We start from the raw sequence: 17,540 nt of genomic DNA on the forward strand, positions 1-17,540 counted from the left end.
GTTGCCTTGTACAAGCTTATTTGAGTTCTAATTGAGAGATGAAATTCTCTCTTTTAATGCTTAGGCTCGCTTGAAGGTTACCTTTTAGTCCCATGGAGATAAAGGAAAATGTGCCAACATTTGAGAGATTTGATTACCTGTATAAAATTACGCTTGCTCATTTTTCCTAGGCAAGATACTCTTGGGTAAAGTTATATTAAAGAGAGAATAGAAAGTGTCCATACAAAGAAAATATTTTCCAATTATGCTTCTCAAGATGCAGAAAACATTATTTGTGATGGAGGATTATGAATGAGATAATTACAAAAGCCTAATGTACCTAAATCCGCAATAAACAAAACAAAACAAAAACATTAATAAGTGGTTATTGACTGTTCTTCCTCCTCTTCATAATAAAAGACCAGGACAGTACCAAGGACAAATCTTTCTACAATCTTAGTGTCACTCATTATAGATAAGAAGACATTTTCTACTTACATTAATAGCTACAAAAGAAACCATATCAACTTTTATTTGACATCCAAAAAACCCTATGCCTTTCAAAACAAGCCTAATAAGAAATCTTCATATTAAGAGACAATTGAAAATAACGATTTAGAAATATGAAGAATAAATGTTTCCCCATTTTAAACCACTTAATTTCACTCATTTCTAATGAGCAATGTGCACTTCTGAAAGAATCATTTCTAATGTTAGATAGGTAAGGTACGTAATGATATAAATTGTAATTTCTTGAAAGTATTTCATTAAAGTATGTCTCCTAATCACTTTTTGCTTCTACTAAGAAATAATTATTATTTCTGAGGAGCACTAGCAAGGAACATCTGAGCTCCCACATGCAGTATTTCATCACAGATGTCACCAATTGGGAAGATTTTTAAAAGGATTTCAAGCAGTGGCAGCTCTTTTCCTGATGCACAGCAGAATGTGGTACACCATACAAAATTACCTTTGGTGCACTTCTTTAGCAATTTCAGCTCCCAGTACTGCTGCATTAAGTGTGAAGGCACAGTCACAACAGAAAAGGTTAGCAGTATTTCTAAAAGAATGACAAAGGGTATGAAAATTGCAGGGGTCAGAGTACGTGGACAGGAAGCTGAATGCTATTGCTTTCTTATGCTTACCCTTAGGGAAGAGCAATAGTTTCACTAACAAAGAGCATTCTCTACTGTTTATTATTGGCCATTTTTAACAGGAAATCTTTTAATACTGCCTTAGATATACATACCATCCTGTGCATATGTACACCAGTTTTCATCTCAGTGTAATTGTTCTGGCTTTCCCCCTCCCCCCCACCCTCCAACCAGACACCACCAGACACTGCACAAACTGTATAAAAGGTTTTGCAGTAAGTGCATTAAGACAGATGTACTGCCTAGTGACATTCCTAACCAAATCTGGAATTAATTTGGTCTATTAGATCTGAAAGAACACAATGTATCTGGAAGGTTGGATTTTACCTCACCCCTCCCAAGATATTTTTTTTAATATCAATTATAAGCAGCACTGTAAGGCATACAGCTTCACAAAGCAGAAATTCAAGCCCCATTACATAATGTATCACATATGGCATAAAAAGTACATAAAAAGGACAAGATACTTATAAAGTAAGTGGCTGAGAAAAGAATACATTAAGGTTTAACTATTGCTGGGTTTTTGGTCTTCCCGAGAATTCTCAAACGACGCTGAGAGATTTCGTTTGATGGGGCCTCATGGGGACAATGAAAGATACCAATTCCCTAAGACTACACCAAGGTTATAGCACTGGGAAGGTTATGAAGAGAAAAGACTCCGGGGGTTGGTTACTTTGTCCCACAGCAGTCTCAACTCTCCCGTGTTACACAGATCCTCAGAGCCCTACATACTGCACGGACTACCAGCAGAACTGATATTTATATTCTTTCAGACTTCCAACCTGCCTCAGCTAAAGGGACATCAGAGGTTTCCTCTCTCAAAGACACTACTTTGAGCCTTACAAAAAAATGAAGCCAGACTGGCTTGCTTTAGGCTTAGGAAAACATCACTAATGTCTCTCAGTTTTTCTGCATTTTGCAGAATTTACAGATGTGCTTCTAACTGTTCACATGAGACGTCAGTTGAATACCGCCTCAACTGCATTCTTATTTTTTCACCTCATAATATGAAACATGTAAATCACAATAGCATGTTCAAATGTCTGCAGTCAGCCAACTGCCTCAGAAAAGACCTCTCATTTTGTTAGCAGAGTAACATTTTGCTTTGCTTCTGTCAGACTTTTTTTCATGGATAATTGTTCATTATGGTGTTTCTGCTTCACCCATTTGATTTACATTGAAATATTCACTAAGAAAGTGTATCCCTAAAAATCCCAAGATTTATTTATACATATATACTGCTCAATTCCTAGCATTTCCTTTCTTATCTGTAATTTGTAGTAACAAGCAGGTGGTCTTCTGGAGAGGCAGAATTTAGTTCAATTACAAAATGATTACTTAATGGGATGATCGATACCGTTGCTTTCTGCATAGAGCAAGAAGCCTAATTCTGCCTAACCCCTCAGAGTTGTAGTCATTTTCTTTTTTACTTTAAGGCAATGTCAGTGAACTTCACGTACAATATAGTTTTTAAAATAATAATAATAACAATAATAATAATAATAAAGGGAATTTAAATCTATTAATGTCATTTTTTCTCAGACTGCACAGTATACATCTCTTCTAGAATGTCCCACACACTTGAAAAGTAATTATGTAGCTTCTCAGCCTTCCCAATGATATTCACCCTATGCACTCGGTAACAATATCACTGGCTTGTAGGAGACATCCACATCTAAGGGAATGGCAGAGGATCAGAAAGCTTATCCCACAGTAACGCCATGGAATTAAGACACAATTGCAGACATTCAAAATCACTTCTCTGCTCACAGTATTCTGCATGTATGGTTTCCTCCTCAGTTGCAATCTGCATACCCTATTCATTGCAGCAACAGTTCTGAGGCAGGAATTGGCTCCTACCCATCAAAATGGAAAAAAAAACTGTGGCTAAGGTTTTGTAATACAAATGCAGCATTAACAGCATTCACACTTACTGACACAGTGAGCTGTTCCTCATATGCTGTAGTTCACTATATAAAAATACCCCCACAAGTTCTCTGAGAGCACGTATGATGTTTCCGAAACTCACTAACAAATCAAGTCCATGTTGAGATTCCTTAAAAAAATACACTTAAATTTCAATTATGTTTGCAAATCCTTTTCTGACAAGTAAATTCCTGGTATATGTGTTTAATCACTTTTGTACCGTCGTTCAGTTGTATGAAAACTCAATATAAACTAACAGTCCATGCATATCTAGATCAGCACCTGCTGATTTGAGTTTATCAAATATTCTACCAATTATGTGGGTGAATTAATCAAGACCCATTAATTAGCAGAAATAACCTAATAATTTGAAATACTGTATTTGCATTAAGCCTTGTTTCAAATAATTTAACGTGAAGGAAGAAATACCAACATTTTACCTCTTTTCTTGTCAGTGTGACAAGACAACAATAAGACTTGGAAAGTGTGCCAGAGGTTGACTTTAAATACTTTAGACTACACAGTAATTAGAGAATAGGTTGGCTACAAATTAACACTTTCAAAAAAAAAAAAAAAAGTGAAAAATTAATAGTAATTATGTTGGTATTTATATATAGAAAAGTTTTTGTGTAAAAATATGGTAGATCTTCATTAAGCTGTTGGAGCTGAATAATATCACAGCTGGGCATTCTGCATCGTGCTATGACACACAGGATCATGTTGAATGATTACTTTGTAGACTATCCCAAATTAAGAAAAAAATGAATTTCATTTTCCTTTCAATTCAATTTTCTGATTTCTTACGTTTGAATGTACAACATGCACAGCTCTTAATGATGTTTGGTGACCTCAGAAAAAAATGTGACAAAAGAGCTATGGTTTGTTTCTGGTTCTCTCAGAAAGCTCCCCTAATCTTGGTTCTTCATGCCTAGATGCCTCCCATCAATTCTACATATAATAAAATCTACCCTTCCTTACCTGCTGACCACATCTCCATTGCATGTAAGTCACTCTCAATGAGAGAAAGAAAATGAGATAAGGTTGTTTCTGGATTTAAGCCAGCAGATGACTAGGGCTCTCTGAACTGCTAAGAAATATATTTTTGGATTCTACCTGTAACTGAGCTCCTTGCCTCCAGTGATTGTCTCTGAATGAGTCTTTTATTTTGTACACTCCGTCTCATTGAGGCTATCTAAGAGCAATGCACAGCACATCAAGTTAAAACGCAAACTCTCTGCTTGGCTTCTATTCACCAGAGGCTGGGTGTGTAACAGTTACTGAGTTCAGATCCTGAAACAAGAAAAGGGATTTCTTATGTTGCTCCTAATGATTCCTCCACTTAATTCAGGAGTGGTACAGTCCCCAGGGAAAGCTGCACATACTTTTTTTTTGTAGCTGCTGGCATGAGTGCTGTAGAATAAAGGCTTTGAAAGAAATTATGGAAGGGGAATCTTTACACTAATAGAGTTTCCTCAAGAAAAAGGAAAGCTTTATCTCATACTGCATCACCACAGGTGTTCCTTGAGGATCACCAAGAGGCTATTTAGATACATAAATATTTGCTGAAATATCTTCAAGAAAATGGTCTACATTTATTTTCAATGCCAAATGTTCTACACGTTCCTTTTAAATAATAGTTACCTTTATATATTAAATACTTACTGCAGCAAATTATCTCTGCAATTAAGCTGATTGCTTCACATACACATTAGGCCACACAGCACTGGCAGATCTGACTTTGTCCAAATAAAATACCCTCAGCTGGAAGCCCTTTGTTGGCTGCACAATGTGTGCTATTCCCTCTTATTTCTTCTCTCACTTTATGAAAGTAAAACTTCTAAAACAAAACTTTTAAGAAAAAAAAAATTTTTTTGCAAACTCTTTCCCGGTATTTTCACACACAAACAATATTTTCCTGTGATGACTGGGAAGGTGTATTTATTACAAACTAAACAGACAGAGCAGACCATCACCTAAGAGACCAACCATTCCCATGTAATGCAGCTCATGAGATGCTATGCAGTTAGATTCCACGATCTGTCTGTAAGCCTACAGACACTAAATTAATTAGACCTGAAGTATTTCTCCCCTTAGTGTAAAGTTCCTTTGGGAGTTTTCATTATATGAAGCCTTGAAAAATTTACTATTATCAGTATCTGATAATAATAAATACTTCCATACTGATCAAAAGACAATATGTCCAGTCACTTTTGGAAAGTTATTCCTATTTGATAGCTTTTCAGTGGCTTATAGGAAATCTGTTTGCCCAGTTGAGAAAGGACAAACTTTTATCAAAGAAACTAAATCACAATTGGCACTAATTGGCAGTTAAATTGACAGCTAGAATAGAAGCATCCTGACAGCACCAGGGGTGGGACCTATAGGAAGAAATTGAAAACCATTTACAAAACCAATGTTGGAAAGATAAAACAATCATAGGGCATCTGCATAATATCACGTGGAAAGCTCTGCTTAGTTTTTCATGCTGTCACTTCAGCATTTTGCCTGCATGCCTGGAAAACATTTCAATTCATAGAGAGAAAGATAAGATGCTTAGATCAATACACTGAGCGAAAGTTAACAAGCTTCTAATTCTTCACAAGCAAAAACAATTCTCCATCTTATTTAATTATTTTTTTCCCTCAGAAGATTAGAAGTCTCTGTGACATCAGAACAATATGACAAGGAAAGTGATGATAATGTTGAAGTAACATCAGGAGACCCAAATGCATAAGTATAATGATATACATTATACATATATCATTCTTATCTTCACTGTTTAAAATGAAAACAAAAACAAAACAATCCTTTAAAAGTTATTCTATAATTATTGTTTTTGAAGTCTAAAATTCAAGATGCGGATCACATCACAGAGATGTTCTCACTTTATTAGAGAAAAATACAGATGGCTCAGAAGCTGCCTGGTGTTCTGCAGGTGAACATTTTACTGAGCAGGATTCATAAGCATCATGATATTAATATAAAACTTCGAAACTACTATATACTGATATTTGCCACTTTCTTACACTACTGATCTACCAGCAAAAAGCAGAAACATAGGAGTCATCTGATGAAATGCCTCTTTGAAAATCTTACCAGTTCAGTTGTATTAGCAGATATGCAAGTGTACTAAGTTGCAATCTACTTAAATTGTGCTTATAAGTCTCAAGATTGGAGATGGGGGAGCATGAAAGTGTTCAGCCTTAGTCAGTGGTACTCCCTGAAACATACTGAAATGAGATTTATGGTTCAAACTATTTGTCCTCATTTAAATTTATTAATTTTTAATAAGAAAATTCTCAAAGCTTGCACCTAGTAAAAAAGAAACAAAAGAAATTTGTGCATACTTAAGAATACATACATATTTAATAAAAAAAGCTGCATTCACCATGCTTACATAAAATGCTGTATACTATATTTATTGGATTTGTAGTAATATTTGATTACGAAATGCTTTTCTTTGAGCTACTTATACTCATGCTGACTAAGCTGACTTAGAGCATGGAAGCAGGAGGGTTCTGTGAAGTATACAGTCATCTCTACGCACAAAAGAAAAAGGCAGGAGGAATTATTATTTTCCATAAAGCATACTGCAGGAAAGTAAATGACACATTTTGACTTCTGGGAGTTTATTAAACATAAATAGGCAAATTAGTGTATAATTACAGTTGCAAAACAACAAAAATCTAAGGCTTAGAAAGCAATGTTGACTTTGCAACATTTGAGATATTTAATATTTTATAGCATAGACTTGAATTATAGCTAGTAAACATACAAGTGTAAATTAGTATACAACCTTTATGGCGTTCTGATGCCTACTGTTCTAAGTGTGAGAACTTACAAAGTCCATTAACTTAGAACCATATAATACACCATGAAAACTACACTAGAGTTTTACTACACCTATATTTCACAATGATTCCTTCCATTCAGGGAAACAGCACATAATTTATCCCCAATGTAATGAGATCCTTAGTTACATATATTTCTATTTTGCATCTTGAATACTTCAACATTTTCAGGCAGTCATTATAATCTCAAAATCTATGTAAGAATCAAAAGGAAAAACATATGGAAGGAATTTGTTTAATTAAAACCTTGTTTACTTTGCATGTATGTATCGTTTGGACTGCAACAGAACAATTTAAATTTCTTTAAAAGTAAAATTTTACCATTTCCTTGTTAAGAGATATAATGCATGTTGGCAATGAATTCAAAGATTGCATAAAACATTTATAATGTAGAACTTAAAGCTTGAAGCTATTTATAAGTGCTCTCCGCATTTCCAGGTTTGACTTTTACAGTAGCACAGCCTGAAGCACTTAACTGTAAAAACATCATGCCTCTCTACTGCTCCTCCTACAGGAAAATTACTTCTGTAAAGGCCTGAACGTAAGCCCCATATATCAAGGGAAAAAGCTTCATTGCTCTGACTAGAAAGTTGCCTAGCTCCCTGATTCTACAAACAATAAAGAAAAAAAGTTTTGCATTTAACAGAGTGAAAAAACACATATTATTTAAGTCAGAATGAAGGAAGAAAAGCTCCCTGGTCACAGATTAAAAACAATTATGTGAAACTCCACTGCAGGGAAGAGCTGACCAGGCCACATTCTTTCTGCATCTCACTAATTTCTGGTTTGTTTCTATCCCTCCACAGATTTTTCAAAGTAACTTCTCAAGAGCTAACACAGCCTTGTTGCCAGCTGCACGCTGCAGATGCAGCACAGCAGCTGTGCTTGTGACAGAGGTTCTGGCCTCACCTGATGAGGTCATTTTATAAATCTTTCATAACAGTTAGCATGCAAAATATGCAAAATATTACCCTGAGACTGGAAATAGGTAAATGAAAAGTTCTCTGTAAAGTTCTAGGAGAAACTATGAAGTGCATCAGTAGAAGTGATACCACGGAAACAGCACTCATCTAACTGACAGGCTGTGTTTTTCCATGTATGGATTTAACTGCTAATTCATTTAGTGTTGATGATGATTTAGGGATGATTTTTGTCACCTTCATTCCCTTTTATGTTCTACGTGCACATCGTACTTACAAAGCACAACTGTTAACACATTCACTGTCCTGGGATTTTGCTTGAAAACATCTAATAAATTGGGCCCTATCCCATTTAGAACATGACAAAAACCCCTCATGTATCATAAAAAGAAGGAACTAAAATGATATTCCCCGAACCTACTTTCCTAAAGCTTCTTAATGATATTATCTATCTCATTGTGAATTCAGTGACTGCCTCCAGTGAAAGAACAGGAGCATTTGCTACACCACAGATTTCATAGCACATCTGCTATAGTGCTGTAAATGCATGCAGAGGAGACTGAAAAAATGCAGCAGTGTATATCAAGTAAAAGTTCTTCCTAACTAATCAAGTCCACAGGGACAGCATGCAGTGTCACAAAACATATCACTCCACAGCTGAATGAGGTTGTCAGCCACTGGGAGGCCTGCAAAGTGCTGACAGCAATGTGCAGTATGTGGAGTCTTCTAAAGGAGATCGAATAGCTTTAGAAAGTTCATACCTGTTTCTACGGAAGGAGCACAAAAACAAAGAAGTAAAAAGGATATTTGTAAATCTACCTTCCTACGCTGTAGTGCTGTGAGTAAAACCAAACTCATCTGAGTATGTCACAGGAACATGAAAAAGGTTACTTTGTAAGTTTCTCAAAAACGCATGTATACTCGTCTTCGTGCATAGATCAAAACAATATGGAATTTATTATGATACCATCTGTCAAAATGCAATGCAATATTAATACAGACAAAAAAAGGAAACAAGAAACCTCAAATTCTGATATCACAGAGGAAACACGGATTTGTATGCCATATATATATATTTTTTTTTTAAGCAGATGTGAGAACTCAAGTAGAGCTGCCTAAGTTAAAGTTTGACCGTACTCAAACTAATGGTGAAAAGTGACGTAAAAAACCTGTAAGAAGATTTTTCCCACCCTTTCATTGTCACTGTTGGAAACTACCACGCTTTACAGAAGAATACACATAAAATCCTCCTATTAGTCTCAGTGCAGATTATTTCATTTACTAGAGCAAATACATTGAGAACACATTAACACATATTCATGCAGAATAGAAACTAATACACAACTTTGAGGACTCTGGGTATACTGCAACAAATAACATTTTGAAGAAGCGTTTTTGCAACCTTGGGAGAGATACTACTTCTCCTTCTAAGTTCTGTCTTACTAAGCTTTCCCTGCTTTCAGGATTTGGGTATGTGATCTTCTTAACACATACAAAGAAAGCACAGACTTTATATTCAGACTTCTATTTAAAATATGATCTGCATTCTGTTTAGATTTAATTAAATTTTCAGTTCTAATTTGCTGATATTTGTTGCTAATCCTATGCTTATAGTTACCACCCTCCTGAACAGGGACTTAAAAAAAACCAAAACATTATGTAAGTATCAATTTTATTGCTTGCAATTCTGAGTGGACTTAGAAGGTGTATTTGAAAACATATATCAAATTTATACTTGTCCATACACTATTTCTGTTAGTGCAGAAACTTATTTATTTATTTTTGTATTTATTTAACTAGATCAGCTAATTACCTTCTCATACCAATTACCTGTGACCATGAAAACTACAATCTACACCCCATAAATCTAGAAAGGAGACAAAATGTGCAACCCAAACCTACACACTGAGCTTTGCTTCAACAACATTCTCTTTGAAGTACTGAACTATCAAGAAACATATTTATTTGGAGTACTACGAACATGTTAAAATAACATACAAGCATCACTGTCTCTGTAACGGCACAGAACCACATCTATATCCAGATGCTGCTTCTTGTGCTCCAGATGATCCAAATATGGATCTCTGCTTTAGCTGGCACTGCTTTTTTAACAGCTTGCTGTTCTGTGTAGATACTTTCTGCATTTACCTGGATAGAGTGACAAGTTCAGGCAAGATTTACAACATTATTTTAAGCTATTTTCTGGAGTAAACCATGGATTTCTTCCTGTGAGAGTGAAATTCACTTTTTGCTCTTTTCCATCTAAATCATGCAGTGTTTTAATTAGACAGCAGTCTCAACAAATAGATTCTCACAGCATTTCAGAGAATCCAATTCTACCCAAAATGCCAGCAGAAGATGGGATAATGTCTTCATTGGTCTAGCTTAATTTAACCCCCCTGCTTCTGTTCACTGATGATTTGAACAACTCAGGACATTATATTCAGTAAAAACAAACAAACCAAATGAAACAACCAACTCCTCCCCAGCCAAAACAAACAGAACAAAACCTTATACTGTAGAAATCTCAGGACGTGAATGCATTCTGAAAATCAAACTGCTACAAAGTACAAACTTGGGGTTCTCTGCAGCCAGTTAAAAGCAAGTAAAAGTCATTTTTAAATGGATGATAAAATATTATGAAAATAATATACTGGAGAAAATAAGAAATAATTTTAAGATCTGTAATAAGCATATTGCTATCCCTTGGAAATTGAGGGATCAACTATAGAAGTACAAAGAGATATACAATAACTGATCCACACATAAACATAGCCCTCAAAAGGCACTGAAGTTCATTATTCTGTCTGACCCTACATTTAGACTAAGAAATGGCTGCATTAGGGAAAACTTAGGAATACACATGGTATGTAGTTTCTTCAACAACTGCTGTAGCTATTGATACTCCCTACATTATACATACTACACACTGTTCATTTTTCCAAAATTATCATGAGATTATTGACATCCACCATTTCTGTTTGCTACTTTGTTTACACCATTTTAGTGTCTGGGAAACGCAATGATGGTGTATTTAGTTATATAAAGGGAACTAAAATATAGCAATAAACACGCATGGTATTTTTAATTGCTCACTCTAGGCCAGATGACGTTACAAGCAGATAATACTTTCCTAATAGTAATTCTAAGGTAATTCGCTCCTTATGATCCTTCTATGATTCTATGATTATGAATGCAGATAGAACACGATCACCTTTAAGAGAAAGTGCAGGTCTGATTCACAGATCAGTGATACAAATAAGCTAATGCATGCCAGTAATCAAAAGTTTAAGACAACAGTCAAACAAGAACATGAGGAAAAGCATAACGTGCCTTCTGGTCTTTTCATCTTCCTAACTTTGAAACTAAATTATGAAATCTGTGTCAACAATAACAAATAAGCATGTATATCAGGACTTCTTTGTAAACTAGAACCCTGTGATTACAGTTCATACCACACTTTTGTTTTTATGATTTTGATTCTTTGTTTTGCTGAAATTCTAGCAAAGCTGAAGGCAGAAAATGAGTATAAGTGGAGCAAGCTTTTTTAATTAATAAATAGAAAAAATTACAATTATATACCACATAAAATTTGAATTCCTTAGCAGAGAGAAATGACAGCAGGCCTTCACACGCTATACACTTAAATATTCAGAGAAGAAAAAAAGAGAAACAAAAAAATCTTGCCTTACCCGGCCAACTAGTATTGGTTCAGGTCCAGAAAATTCTTCTAATACAAACATTTGATTCCAAACCCAGCCTCTCTTGGAACGGTTCAAAACTCTTTGTTCTTCAGTTAGCCTTTTTAGTCCTGTACTGGATCCACTTGGTAGTACTTGAGATTGATTCATTGGAGCCATATAAATGGAAGGAAGTACAGTAATCCATAATATTATTAATGGAGTCCATGTATCCATAAGCATTTCCGTTAGTCTTTCTGGCATTGTACCATAAGCTACGCAAATCACCACAGAAATGAAATTATTATTTTGCTTTCCTCCAGACTGTAGCAATCCAATTCATCATGCAGTACAGAACATTTACTTACAGCTCCTCCATGTGTTTACAGCACAGTCAACGTAAAAATAGCTTAGATTATAAAAACATGATCCATTGAGTTTTCCAGTCATTAAGGATTCCTGTCGGGGGAAGAAAAAACAAAGGTCAAATTAATGACTTAGGAGCTTAGGAAAATGTTTTAAAACTCTTATTTATTTTTACATCACAAGCAAAACTTGCTAGGATTTGAATTTGAAATATGCAATGCTAGAGTGCATTAAACAGGTTAAAAAGATAATGAAGTGACTGTGTGAATTCCTCAATTGCCTGCAATAGCCAAAGAAGACTCAGATGAGTACTTGCAAACACTCAGGAATGCATTTTACTTGCAGTTTGTCTTGGCACCTGAAGCAGTTCCTGGCCCTCTTACTACCCTATACTTTTTTATACTGTCAAATTACAAACACTTCATATGTCAAGTCACAAAAATTTGAAGAAAATAATGTCCTTGCATGCAGACTTATCCTCTTTTCCTCCTCAAGAAAAGAAGAGTTACTTCTGGTAAATGCATAAAGCTCTGGTAGTATGCTCTCATATCAGTAACCATCAACCTGCAGCAGCACAACAGCTCAGCAAACCTTCGCAATTCAAGAGAGGAACAAGGCTGGAAATTCCACTGTGAAATCCATGATTCCCAAACCAGATCTCTAGCAAAGCCCCAGTAAGCTCATTTACACACATGTGCAGTCCAGGATCTTCAGTGTCTCTCTCACTTTCAGACAAAATATACACTCAGATTTTATTTCAAAGACATTCTCCTTCACAGGCACTTGGGAGCATTTTGTCTCTCTTTCTCCACATACCCCTCCACATATTAGAAGTCCACATCAGGTTTCAACTCAGTGTAAATATTCCCTGAAATGGACAAGCAAGTTAACATAGCAGGGCTTGCTAATGCCACACTGATAGGCAAAATGTGAAATGCAGCCATAGATCACTTAGCAAGATAAATGCAGTGTAGCTCAGGGAGAAGGGCTACATTACAGCTACTCTAATGAGAGTGGAGTATCGTAAAAAGATTCCTGATACATTTTCATTGACTGATTCATATCCAAGCAATCTCAAGAGAAACCACTGTTTACAAGGTAGGTAAGACTATGTATTCACAAGCTTACACTGTACCTTAGGCTGTTTTTTCCTTTAAAATGAGTTTCTAGTGGATTCTTGTAGGACTACAAAGATATTGAGGGGGGGTTGTTATTTTTGACGGTGTGTGTTACAGTTTCTATTTTTTTTTGATTCAGGCAAACTCAAGGAGGAAAACATTTGAAAATGTGAATAACGTCAATATATGTTAGCTGTTTTTTTAAAAGCAAACAAAGTAAGAAGATGGTTTTTTAAACTTGAGTAATTGCCAAAGCAGCTGTGAAATCTACTGCATGAAAATCTGAAACTGTGACAAACTTGTCTTGTTAAAAGGGGAGAAGAGTTGTTATCAAACTAAAACTCAATATCTCAAGTGCCATGGAAGAACAATAACCTAATAGCGCAGCACTTTGACAATGCATTCAGAATGAGGTGAATAGTCATTACACAAGTAACCATGTAGCTTAGAAACATCATTTAGGTCTCATTGCTAACTGAGATGGAAAGAAAGGAAATGGAGAGTGTGCTTTTGTGAGGAAATTTTGGGGAAAATGTGAGAAAAGAAAGACTTCCCATCTTTCAGGCTTCTTCAAACCCCAGAGGGGAGCACAAGGAACAAGAGTCAAATCACTCAGCAGGAAGGGTCTACCAAGACACTCTCTGGGCTAGGGAACTGAAGGAAGGCTATTGCTGCCACTTTCTGCCACGTTTCCTAGGGCAGTGGTAGAAGGCATCAGAAGAGAGAAGCAGACAAACTTGCAATGACAGCATTAAATACTTTGTGTGTAGTTCTTGTGTACATGAGTGGCCTTGCACATGCATACATGTGCCACGAATGTGATAAACCATTTTTTTTTCAGTGGAGCAAGAATTAAAACAAAGGAGAAATAGAACCTCAGTAAAACAGAGCAACAGCTGTCATCTCCAACCAGTACACAAGATTAAATTCAAAGCTGGGGCGATAAACAGAAAACACAACTTAATAGCCTTTCTATAGCTAAGCATTTTTGGTGTTTATATCCAAAGCAATCTTTAAGCCAGAAATGGAGGCCCATCAGAAACAGCCAGAATGTTATTCTGTAGTTCCAGAAAGCCTTACAATGGACCAAAGTGGGTCACTTTCTTACTTAGCAATAGTTGAAACTGCTGTAGATTTTCTTTGTACTTACAAGACCAAATAATAATAAATTAAAGCACCTTTTTCATATTCAAAAGGCTTTTTGAAAACATTTCCTAATTAATCTACACAGGCTGCCTTTTCTAAAAGAGATGAAACAAATGAGATAAAACACTATGATGCTCACAGAAACATTTCTGTTTGAAGCAAGAACAGGATATTTGTTTTTCAAGCTGCCGCTCTGAATCTCAGGCAAGCATTAAGTTCACCTCAGCACACCCCTCCTCATTTCCCCCCCAGACTTCCTGTTACTCTTCACTTACTCCAATCACATTTAGGTCATATCCACTAGTGCTAACCCATCAGACTGGACCATCCTCATAGTAGTTCCCTATTTAGCAGTACCTTAAGGTAACTGAATCAAAAGCACACGAGAAACACCAATAATGCACACACCATCTCACTAAACCCCACTAAGTGATATAATCCAGCAAAGAATACTGTTATGCAATCATGTAAATACAAATGAATATGGAACAGCAATAAATTCTCAGGTACCAACAGGAAAGTAGGAAAAGTGCTAGGCAGTTCAGGGTAAATGAAATAAGTAATTTGATGGGGCTTTTGCATGCATCTGTGTACTGCAGGGGACTATGACCACTATTCAGCAGTAGAGCTGGGTATGTACCTCTACAATTGAACCTAGACTGTTGGAGCCCTTAGAGATTAATTTGAGAAAGAGATTTATTTGGGATTCACTGCTCTGTCAGTCAATCATGGCATTTACTTGGTGCAGTGCATGAAGACTGTACTGTCCTCAAATGTCTTTAACAAATTTGGAAATGATTTTTCTTCTCCATTAAATGCTTATTTCTGCATTTTCATATAGGTTATTACAAGAAGCAAGAAGTACCGAGTAGTTCAGTTATAATCCGCTGGATTAGATGTGTAGGAGCAAGTGATACGGTTTCTGAATCAGGCTACTGTAACATTATAAATAGCCACTTGTAAAAGGAGATTTTGCAGTCAGGGAAAACTAACAGGAGTATTTTCTCTTCTGCTATTACACCAGGGTCTAGAGAGGCAACGACTGGAATGACAGCAAAGTTACTGCAGTAAGGCCAAAGCTGCCTTGTGCTAAGAAGAGGACCAGCATCAGACGACAGTTAAATCAGTCTTCCCATCCTCATAAAATTCTGCTGCTTTTGATAAAAGCATAATTTTCACTTTGAATTTCCAGGTATTCAAATGCCTCTGGGCTGTTTTCTTTAATAAAACTCCATCATTCTTTTAAGTGGTTTCCCAGCACAGTGCATGGTATGTAGAACCAGAGACACAACTCTAATCCTCCAAAACTGGATACAAAACAGCCTTCGTCATCCATGCATCTCTAACAAGGGAAAGTGCTATATAAAACTTAAAGAATGCATCAAAAAGATGAAAGAAAATGTTAACACCATGTCAGATAGCAAAGTCAAAGAACTGTCTCATTTCAAAAACATAAGACTGTATTTGTGAATTTGGTTCTCCATGCATAATGTAGGTGGAAACAAGGATAAAGCCAAGCAGTTTGTTTTCCACTCACTCTGTGCTGATGAACTTCTAGGAAAATATTATTCTATTGCAGGAAAATGCACGTTGGAGCACAATTCATGCCTAATACTGTGCAAGTTTTACAAAAGAACAAACCAAAAAGTGACCACCAAGTTTACACGCTAACACTGCAACTCAGCTCCAGCCTACTGACTTCTGAAATAACATAATATACAATGTGACCTCTTTACAAACTAAAATCTATGTAGGTAACTTGTATTAGTTATTTGCCTTTACAAAGTCAGAATCAGGTATGACAGTAGGCAGTTATAGCAGATATTCAAAACGATGACAGTTCTCATTTTGTATAATGCAGAGTGGGAAATTATATGGTTGCTGGTGTATTTGTAACAGCTAATTTTAGAATATGTGAAACAAGTAATTTCATTATGGTGCTTTTAAAGTCATCTTGTGGCATTACAAAGTAGACACTGGAATGTAGTAAATGTTAAAAAGATGAATAAAGTTGTAGAAGTGACTTAATATATGAACTGCTCACTGAAAAAGAAGCAGAGCAAGATCACAAAAAGCTTTAAAAAATCAATTTATTTTTAGATTTCAAACCACAGAATATCTGTCTTGTCATGTAAACCACTTTATCACAAGGCTAATGCATTGATTTACACCACGATCCTAGCATAAAAGATTTTACAGCCACTCCCGTATTTCTTCACGTAAAAGACAGGGGATTATTTCATGATTTGCAACCAAAACTTTTCTTTCTTTAACGTAGAATTTACCTGATTAATCATTCTGACTGTAAGTAACAGCTAAGTCACTCAACCTCACTGTTTCATTAGGGTAGGTTTTGACAATTGCTAAGCAGCTGTTACAAACTTTACAACAAACATATCTTTTAAGCAGTAGTTTAAATACAGAAATTACGAAAGAGATGCCAGAGGAAAGTTGCCTAAATCAACTTTCTTGTAGAGTTTACAGAATCTTTTAGATTTGGGGCATTAAATGACTCCTTTAAAGTTCATTCATAAGATTAGTATCAAATTGCCACAAAATCATGAGGTAAATGGTACATAAATTCAATAGAGTTTTAATGGAAATGCTTTAGATCTCTTTATCCATTATCTTTACCTTTGCTGCGTATTCAGTATGAGCTAATCTGGATCACAACAGAAGCAGAAGCAGCCTCCCCTAACTGATGAGAGATGTTCATTTACTGATCACCGTGAGAGCTCCAGTTAGCACTGTGCTCCTGGACAGCAGGCAGACAGTCTTTACATTTTGCATGTTTCCTTTAGAGCCTTGAAATTCTATCTGACCTGCACAGGCTTTCGTGTCCAAAAGAATGAATTTAATTTCTAACAAAAATAAGGATTGCTATTCCTGCAAAATAATTCAAGCTGTGGGTAATGGCTTTCATACAGGATAAGAGAATAATAATAATAGGAAGGTTAATAATACGCCCTTGACAAAAAATGTACATCTTGTGACTCCCTTTGTTTGGAATTCATTAAGTATTCATTTCCACAGGTTTCCCACAGGTTGTGACCAGGTATTGCATTTCCCCTCTCAATAGGGCTGCAAGCTTGGGCTGTTCAGGGGCTGTACACAGGCATAGATAGTTTGTACTTTTTAGCATTTCCATTATTAGCATCCAAGTGATCTTTTCCCCCTCCTCTTTTTCTCATCATTTCTCTCCTTTCTATGTTTCTGTTCCCACAAACGCTAAGGTCTTGTAGGATTAATAATTCCTACTCATAAGAGAACTTCAAGGAACATTTTAACTTGTCATTAAAGCAGAACAAAACCCAAGTCTATCAGAATAGATTAAAATGCCATAACCAACAAATCATCTTTCTACCCTAACTTTGCAGCATATCCACTACATTGTACCTGA

At 35.9% G+C, this 17,540-nt stretch overlaps 1 protein-coding gene across 4 annotated transcripts in view; it reads right to left on the minus strand.

The window, feature by feature from the left end:
- The window catches only part of CDH8 (cadherin 8), a 140,415-nt gene that overhangs the window by 113,843 nt on the left and 9,032 nt on the right, over window positions 1-17,540 (minus strand). For all 4 annotated transcript variants that reach the window (XR_011904968.1, XM_072346171.1, XM_072346172.1 and 1 more), the window contains exons 2-3: window positions 11,879-11,969; window positions 11,523-11,785 (exon numbers count right to left, since the gene is read on the minus strand). Coding sequence is in view for 3 of the 4 variants with exons in the window: in XM_072346171.1 (XP_072202272.1) it covers window positions 11,523-11,785; window positions 11,879-11,960 (345 nt within the window). In the remaining variant the exon portion in view is untranslated. The remainder of the gene's footprint in view (window positions 1-11,522; window positions 11,786-11,878; window positions 11,970-17,540) is intronic.

This window comes from Excalfactoria chinensis, chromosome 11, assembly GCF_039878825.1.
Source record: "Excalfactoria chinensis isolate bCotChi1 chromosome 11, bCotChi1.hap2, whole genome shotgun sequence".
NCBI lineage: Eukaryota > Metazoa > Chordata > Aves > Galliformes > Phasianidae > Excalfactoria > Excalfactoria chinensis.